This window comes from Antrostomus carolinensis, unplaced genomic scaffold (assembly GCF_000700745.2).
Source record: "Antrostomus carolinensis isolate BGI_N321 unplaced genomic scaffold, ASM70074v2 scaffold20733, whole genome shotgun sequence".
Lineage (NCBI taxonomy): Eukaryota > Metazoa > Chordata > Aves > Caprimulgiformes > Caprimulgidae > Antrostomus > Antrostomus carolinensis.
The window spans coordinates 1-8,963 of NW_010304739.1; the positions used below are offsets into that span (position 1 = coordinate 1).

General features: G+C 41.0%; 1 protein-coding gene across 2 annotated transcripts in view; it reads left to right on the plus strand.

Annotated features, from left to right (window-relative positions):
- The first annotated feature begins 1,906 nt into the window (after positions 1 to 1,906).
- Positions 1,907 to 8,963, plus strand: part of PLIN2 (perilipin 2) — a 12,031-nt gene continuing 4,974 nt past the window's right edge. The window contains exons 1-7 of one of the 2 annotated variants that reach the window (XM_010164563.2): positions 1,907 to 1,974; positions 2,058 to 2,253; positions 2,905 to 2,987; positions 3,496 to 3,781; positions 4,100 to 4,284; positions 5,040 to 5,174; positions 5,841 to 6,131. In XM_010164563.2, coding sequence (XP_010162865.1) covers positions 1,945 to 1,974; positions 2,058 to 2,253; positions 2,905 to 2,987; positions 3,496 to 3,781; positions 4,100 to 4,284; positions 5,040 to 5,174; positions 5,841 to 6,131 — 1,206 coding nt within the window. In that variant the 5' untranslated portion in view covers positions 1,907 to 1,944. Of the gene's footprint in view, positions 1,975 to 2,057; positions 2,254 to 2,904; positions 2,988 to 3,495; positions 3,782 to 4,099; positions 4,285 to 5,039; positions 5,175 to 5,840; positions 6,589 to 8,963 lie in introns of those variants that run through there. The other variant, XM_010164564.2, reaches the window with a different exon arrangement.

The following is an 8,963-nucleotide window of genomic DNA, read 5'->3' on the forward strand; positions in this document are numbered from 1 at the left end:
CTGGAGGGAGGCCCCGCAGACCCGGGCCCCGCGCTGAGCCGGGGCGCGCTCCCGGGCTCCTCTGCGCGGCTGCCCGCTCTCTGGCTTTCCATCGCGAGGGCGGAAAGTAGAAATTAAATTAAACTTGTGACGGACTGTGTTAAATTCCCTGTCCAGGGTCCTCTGCTGCCTCTGAAATAGGCTGCTGTGCCGTGGCCTTTGGTTCAGGCACTCGCTCACCTGCTCCACTGAAGTGGGTCTGACTTTTGCTAGAGCTAAAACTAGTCAAGGGATCTCTGAAACTGTGCAGGTTTCTAGCCATCTTCCCTGTCTTTAAGAGCAGGAATACCTTTACAGATTAACTCTCCTATTTCAGTGACTAAAATTCAAATCTATGCCATGTGTGGGTGGATCTTCTGCGAAACATTAGGAATAATGAACAGTCCTTACAGCAAGGGCCCCTCTTTCTTCAGAGGTCACATTCCACACCGATAGCCTCTGCTGTTCTACAGCATGCTTTGCAGCTCAAAGTGAGCTTTGATTGTAGTCTAAGGAATCTGGTTTGTAATGCTGTGTGAGGAACAAAGCATGTTTCTGGGGGTATGTCAATACTTGATAGATGGAAGGAGAACTTCTCTGTTGCTACTGTAGTCTTTATCAGTTACGTGCTTGTATGTTCTGTGTACAGTGGTTAATCTCATTACAGGCATTACCTTATGGTACGTGTGTGTTAATGTGTGCAAATATGTCTGTGAAATGTTAACAGCATGCCTTTGTCCTTTTTCCCCATTATGTAATGAGGAAAAGTTTTACTTGACCACAGGCAGAATGTTAACATGCTTCTTTTGATATTGCCACATGTACAAGAAAGAAAACTGCTGTTGGCTCTGTGACAGAAGTAGAAGGAAGCCTTTAAAACCATGGTCCTTTTGAGGAATGACTTTTAGCTTGCCTTTCTGTTGTCTTCATGTATGAAGATTCTCCTGGAACTTACATGCCATATTAAATCAATGTAAAAAGTGCTTCTTGCAGATTTTGTTCAGCCTGCATACATGCATGGGATGACAGTGCACATCTGTATGTTCACTTTATGTGGTACTGCAATGCCCCTCTCCTTTTATAAGGCTCTTATGGGGAGAGCTGTTAGCGTTTTCTCCATAGGAACCCATGTTGGAAAAAAACTGAGCAGCACAGGCTTGCTGAATCACTGGTGTCTACAGCCTGTTTCAGTGTGGGATGGGTAATAATTACCTCTAAATGGGCGTAAAGGAGGGTTATTTTCTGCAGTGGGAAGTCCTGTGCTCTGCATGTTACAGGAATGCTAGCTGAGCAGGGGGCAGCCCTGTGTGGGCATCGGGCATGGCAGTAGAGATAATGAGCTTGAGAACTGAGCTGAGGTTACTGCAATGAGTACTTCACTTCAGTCTTCAATGCGTTTCCAAGATTTGAACAGTAATGGTAGCTCAGATGTCAAACTTGACTCCCTTATGCTAACAGAAGATCTAATCCAATTAAATATATTGGTGGTGTATGCTTCATCTGACTTAGACATCCTAAACTAGAGTTTTAGTGACTTGTTGGCTGGCTTTTCTTTGTCCTGGGTCAGCAGATAAGCTCAAGTGTGTCTGTTTGTTCTAGAAAAATAAATTAATCCACCAGTCGGTAGCTCTTTGGTAATTCTGCGCTGAATGGCTGTACCTCAAAGCCTGTCTCTTGCATGTGCCCTACTTGTGTTGCTTAAGCCAAACAAAGTAATGAGGAAACAAAGTTTTGGATTTCTAAATTGTTAAAATAAAATCTAATTCCTGTATGCAGGAATGTGAACATCTAATCCCTTGATCAACAGAATGGATTGCAAAAGGGTTGTTGGTTTCAAAGTCTGGTGATTAAATGAAGTGGATATGAGGATGCCATAACTCAGATATGCTTCTTTCACAGGCTTTGTAATATTCAAGACCTGAAAAAATGGCACTGGCAGCAATTGATCCACAGCAGGTATGTATGAGTTAGCCCCGTAATTTTTTCCTAGTTTGGTTCAGAAAAATAGGAGTCAAGTAACCTCTTTCTCTTTTAAACAGAACATTGTATCGAGGGTTGTCAGCCTTCCCTTGGTGAGCTCCACCTATGACATGGTGTCCACAGCTTACATCACCACAAAGGATAACCATCCTTATCTGAAGTCAGTATGTGAGATAGCAGAGAAAGGAGTGAAAACAATTACTTCAGTAGCTGTGACAAGTGCTATGCCTATCATCCAGAAACTGGAGCCACAAAGTAAGGCAAAGATGGATCTGTTGATAACTTTAATTCAACTAATTGCTTTATATATAGAGATGCACATACAGTTTAATATGATCATGCTGGTTTGAAGTGCTGTTTCAGGTGGCTGACCGGACCTGTTGCCTGGCTTGTTGAGTAACTGATTATAGATGCGTATGATTTAACACACACAAAAAAACCAGCCCCCCCCAAATAGAGCCAACGCAGATTCCAGTTCTTGTAATACTAAACTGACTCACTCCTCTTGATATGTGAGATGGTGACATAGTCTCTTGCTCAACACCTTCCTCACCTTTCACCTGGTTTCAAATGCTACTTTGTACTTTCTCTCACGGAGAACATTGTGGTTAAATTTGGCAACTGTGTCACAACGCTGTGGTAACCAGGAGCCTGGTTTCAGGAAGTGGCCAAAGGTCAGGTGCTTCAGCTTGTTGCTTGTAGAGTATCAAATGGATTTTCTTTGCCTGAAAGTGAGCTTTTTTTTGGTACAGTAAACCTGCTTTGTTCTTGGGCTTTGCTGCCTCATCTCACTGAAGAGGGGAGAAAACTAAGAGCATTGTTGCATGAGTTGTTTCAACAAGAATTCTCAACTGGAGTTATTTTTACTAAGGAAAATAAAACAAACTGTTGTAATTTCTTTTATAGTTGTAGCTGCCAACAACTATGCATGTATAGGTCTAAACAAAATTGAAGAGAGACTACCTATACTGAATCAGCCCACTGACAAGGTAAGTTCTTTCCATGTACATATGTTAAGCTAAAGAACTATGTACCCTTCCTCTTTTCTGTTATCACTAAAAATACAAGGAGACGTATTTCAATAAGCCATGCCTGAAACATATCTTAGAAGCAATGAAGAAGTAAAAGGTGTTTCTGTAGAATTGTTTGTTGGCTTTGGGAGGCCATTAAGCCTTTTTTGTTTTTTTTTAATTTGCCCACCATTTGACACATCTATCTATAGCTGCTGCTCACTGATGAGCATCTCTTAAAATTTGAGTTCCTGTCTCTTTCCTGTTCAGTGTGAAACAAATAATGTCTGAATTATATTCACTGAAGTGTTTTGAGCTGAAGGCTGCATGGCAGTCATATTTTGCTTTGTCTTGGACATGTTTTCAGGGCAGAATTTCTCCTAGATAACCAATACATGTACAAGCTTTGGCATAAATTTATGTTTATTGGATCATATATCTCTCATTAGAAAATATTTCTAATGAATCTACCTGTTTCCTGTGGCAGGTTGTCGCCAATGCCAAGTATGTAGTTGTTGGAGCCAAAGAAGCTGTAACAACTACCGTGACTGGTGCCAAGGAAACTGTTGCTCACACAATCACTGGAGTTGTGGGCAAGACTAAAGAAGCAATGCAAGACAGTGTAGAAATGACCAAGTCAGTTGTCAGTGGCAGCATTAACACTGTCCTTGGAAGTCGTGTGGTGCAAATGGTGAGCAGTGGTGTGGACAGTGCTCTAACTAAATCGGAGACCCTTGTAGACCAGTATCTCCCACTTACAGAAGCAGAACTAGGTAAGACCTGCTAAAGGTTTGATTTTGTTGGAATGCTTGTGTTGGAGAGAAGCAAGCAATCATGTATTTATTACTTACTCATACTGGGGAAGGGGCATGTGCTTCCCAAACTGTCTTTTGCTTTGCTGGTTGTAACAGCATCTTCACAGATGTGAAGAAGCAGAGTGAAAGTAAGGACTTCCATGGGTAGTGGTCTGTCAACCTACTCTGGTGCTAAAGGACTATGAAAAAAGTCCAGCATTCAGCTGTTACTAAGCAACTAAAATTGCCTCAGACCTCTTAACCAGTGGTCAATTTTCTTCCTTTCTACATATCTAGAGAAAGAAGCTGCAAAAGTTGAAGGTTTTGAAGTTGGAGTTCAAAAGCCAAGCTACTACATTAGACTAGGATCCCTGTCTTCAAAGGTCCGCACACGTGCCTACCAACAAGCCTTAAACAAAGTTAAAGATGCTAAACAGAAAAGCCAGGAGACAATCTCTCAGCTCCACCACACAGTTAGTCTGGTAAGTTTAAGCTTTCTCTTGAGGTATAAAAAGCAAATGTTGTCACAATTTTAGAGTGCAGAGAACAGACAAAAGTGGCACAGGAAAACTGGAATTGCTCTTGAGACTAAATGCATTTTCTAAATGAAAGCATTTCCCATTCAGAGCTTTTCACCACCATTCAGGAGAGGTCCTAAATCTGGCTGAGCTGTAAAATAACCAACAATTGCTTGTAGTTTTAAGCACTGCAGAAATAGACATGATGTGTTTAAAAATGATATTCCTGTTTAGAGTGCCGAGTTTGACACAGACTTGATTCAGTGAAGCAAGTGTCTTGCAATTTAGAAACACTTCAGTCCTTTAAGTCCTTTTTGTTAATAAAATAGTTGGATTCTTTATGGGCTTGCTCTTCTTGCTGTGGGTGTCTCTGAGCATTCCTGGGCACTTCCATAGTCTTATCCTAACAGTGTACCTTTATGTACAGGACTAGCTGTGCATAAAGTCATGGCCTTCTATACACTTTCAAATCCTTATGTAGGATGCTAGTGAGGGAGGGGAAAAATAGTTGAGGCAGAGGGATACACTATGTAACGTCTCAAAACTGCTTCCAGTTTTCTCTCCTTTTGAAGAAAAGGAACACTCTTATATTCCCCAAAGTCTTTTATACTGAACTTTTAAAGTATTTAACAAGGAGGTTACAAAGCACGTAAGGTAGAGTAGCCCTAATGGAACTGTTTGGACTCTTTGCTTTACTTCCTTATTTGGCTGTATTTCAGATCGAGTATGCCAGAAAGAACATGAATAGTGCCAATCAGAAACTTCTTGATGCTCAGGAAAAGCTTTATCAATCCTGGGTAGAATGGAAGAAAAATACAGGCCAAAATGATGGTGATGAACCGCATAGCGCTGAGGTAAATAGATTTAATGTAAACCAGATATAAATGGATTGTATATTGTCAAGGTAATGGCAAACTAACAGTCTCCAAAGTGTGCAACATCTCAGCAGCACAGGAACAAATGTGGAATCTGAGTGCTGACTAGTGACTACTATGAAAAGTAGAGGACACCCAAACTCATAAATGAGCCTACTTCCTGTAAATGCTCTGAGGTTCATTCTTCTTTCAAGAGAATGCTCATCCTGTTAGCATGTGAACCTATGTTGGGATATCCATATCTAGATCAGCTAGGACTCACTTAATCTGATATGACCAGACCAGAAATAACAATTTCTCAGTGCACAGTAGTCTTAGGCACAGACTCAGTCCTATATGTAGCTTTAAACAGTGGTTCGTTGGTTAGAATATACTACTTCTTATCCAGAGTTGAAACAAGAGCTGGCTTATCTGTTGCTGGGTAGAAGCTACCAGTGTTTCTGTTCCACAAAGTACTTGAGCGTTGAAGAAATATCAAGTACTTTCAAGTCTCTGACTCTTCAGTCTTAAGACCTGTTTTATTATCTGCTATAACTTTATTCTGCTTGCTTATCCTTTACTCTGCTTCATTATGTATCTTGAGCAACATAAAGCTGCTACAGTTGTAAAAAGATACTAATGTGCTGTTATGTTTTTTGTTTCCAGCACATTGAGTCAAGAACTCTAGCTATTGCACGGGGCCTCACTCAGCAGCTTCAGACCACTTGCCTCACACTGGTCTCAAGCCTACAGGGGCTGCCACAGAATGTGCAGGACCAGGTTTACAGTGTTGGGTCAATGGCAGGTGATGTCTACCAGAGCTTTTGGTCAGTATCCTCCTTCCAAGAGTTATCAGACAGCTTTCTTACTACTAGCAAAGGACAGCTGAAGAAAATAAAGGAGTCTCTGGATGATGTGATGGATTATCTTGTTAACAACACACCGCTCAACTGGCTGGTAGGTCCCTTTTACCCACAATTGCCTGGCATTCCGCATGCTGAGAGCAAAGGTGAAGGGAAGAAAAATTCCAGCCAGAAAGACAAACAGCCTGAACGCACTCCTGAATAAACTGCATAGCATGCATGTACTCTGCTGACTGATGAAACAAGTGGCCTTAGCAAGTGTAGCTGTCAAAAAAGCCTTGGAGAGAAATCTGTAAACATAGGAGTGGGGGAATGATACAGCGAAAGGACACTCACACATGGCCTGTATTGTCCTGTGTAGTTAAGCCACTCCAAAAACTTAAGTTGTCTCAAATACCTAAATATTGGCAGCTTACAGTTGTCAAGATGCCTTGTTTGTCTGTCAAGTTAAGAAACCTCACCATGCTTATTAATGGTGTTAATACCATTAGTCTAAATAAAACCTACCCTAACTGAAAGCATTTGATTTGTTGCTTAATCTCTACCAGAATGATATAAAAGCCTTACACACTATGAAATGTATTTAAAAGCCCTGCAGTCTAGCTAAGTGCGCTTAAATTCCATGTTTGGTGCAGATCGTACATTTGATTATTCTGAATCTGACTGTCTCAGATTCTACTGCTACACAATGCATGACAAAAGCTGAAAGTGGGGTTTCTGAATGAGTCAGCTGGAGTTACTTAAATGCTGTGATAGTGCTAACATTAACTATATAAACTTGTATACACTATACAAAATACTATTGTATAACACAGTAACCTGACCACGGAATCGTAGAATATCTCAAATTGGAAGGGACCTGTAAGGATCATCAAGTCCAACTCCCTGCTTCTCGCAGGGCTACCTAAAACTAAACCATACAACCAAGAGTATCATGCAGATGCTCCTTGAACTCTGACAGGCTTGGTGCTGTGATCACTTCCCTAGAGAGCCTGTTCCAGTGACCAAATCGTTATCAATAATTTTTTTTAATATGCAGTACAAAGACAAGATTCATGCTGTTTGTACCCAGGTGCCTGCTGTTATGTGGGTTGTTGCGGTTTTTTGTAGCCATCTTTTTGTAACTGATTTTGTATGTTAGTAATAAATGCTTCAGTAGCCAAGTCTGTCTCCATTTCAGTTGTTTTAAAAACAAATGTAACTTGCTGTTCTGGGACTCCTTCAGACTGGGTCCAGCAGAAAGCAAGCTTGAAATGCAAATGAAGTAGATGCGCATTGAAAATGTGTGTGTGTGTGTGTGTGTGTGTATATAGATATTTTTAATACTGCTGCAGCATTTCCTTCCTACCTTTGAGTTCCTGTGCATATTTCCATTCAGTCTTAGCTTTAGTGCTGCTTTTTTGGTGCTTGCTGTTGCCTGCCTTTAATGATGACATGAGCTGATGGATGGTCTAATATTGAGAAGAGGGATATGGACAAAAAAAAGCCCCTGTCCTGCCCTTGCAGTAGGTGCTCTGTGTGTATGAGACTACCAGCTACCTGCTTTGGCTGCTGGCTCCCTCTAAGCAGTATATACTTCTCATCTGCAAACACCAGTTTTAACCTGTTTAACTTTACCCTCTTCTAAACTTGAGTGACTAATGTACGTTAACACTCAGCTACTTGCGTGGAATTATTTCTCAATAATTCCTGTGAATCTTACCCCTAAAAGAAAATTACACTCACTTGGTTTGGGGCTGTCCAGGTAAGTTGTGTTTGTGTTCTTAATGCACGCCCTGTGGAACTTCGAGTTTGTAGTGCAACTACATTTAGTGTAGCAATGCTGGCCCCTATTTTCAAAGAATAGTGTGAAGCAGAAATGGAGTTCAGAGGAAGCTTGTCACCTAGTGACATGTTGCTGCTTGGAATAATGCCTCCACCTGGCACAATGATGTGGGCACTAAAGCAAATTACCTGTAGCCTAGACTTCTAGTGTAAGAAGGCTTGCTTAGCTGTTAAATCAGGGTTGGTCTAGAAGTGTTAGGAAGACTGTGTTTTAAGCTCAATATAAACAAAACTGTAACAAGAGAGGATTACAGATAGATTCTGTAACTTCCAGCTTTAAATACTTGCCTTTTGTAAAGGGGCTGTTTAACATGAAACTAACATGAGATGGTGAGATATTCTTTCCCGGCTAGGGCCTGAGTTAAGACATCTATAATTCTTTCAGCAATTAATTCTTTTTAAGCATTGAATGAGTCCAGGCAGAGAATACCTCTTTTAATCACAATTTGTAATAAAATTTGTAGAGTGTGTCCATTGCTTGGGAACAGAATGAGACAGCTGGCAGTTCAAATAACAATTCCCATTCTTTTATGTTTGTTTTTTTTTTTTTTTTTTAAATCTGAAGGCTCTGGGCCTTCATTCTGAGGTGAACAGTCAAATAAGATATTCAAACTGTTCAGTGTCTTCTGAGAACTGAGAAATAAGCAATAAACAATACCATTTAGTATTAATGCAAGAGCAATACATTCTTCTGTCCTGCCTTAAGTTGCAGTACTCCCTTAGTTGGCTTTCTAGCTTTACTGAATGTCAGCAAGCAGATGAAGTAGAAAGCAAGGAAAAATGTTACCTGCCTAAACCTTCAAATCATCTCCCTCACGGTGCACTGTTGGGTGGCTTCTGTGTAAAAGTTATTTTCACTTCTGACAGCTGACCTACAACCAGTGGCCTCAAATAGAGGAATGCCTGGTTAAATGCTCACCCCAGTGGTTGGGCTAATAGCCTGTTACACCAAAATGCTGTACACGGGTTTCTGTATCATGCTGTTGTGGTGTGTGGTTGTTTCATAGAATCATAGAATGGTTTGGGTTGGAAGGGACCTTAAAGATCATCTAGTTCCAACCCCCCTGCCATGAGCAGGGACACCTTCCACTACACCAGGTTG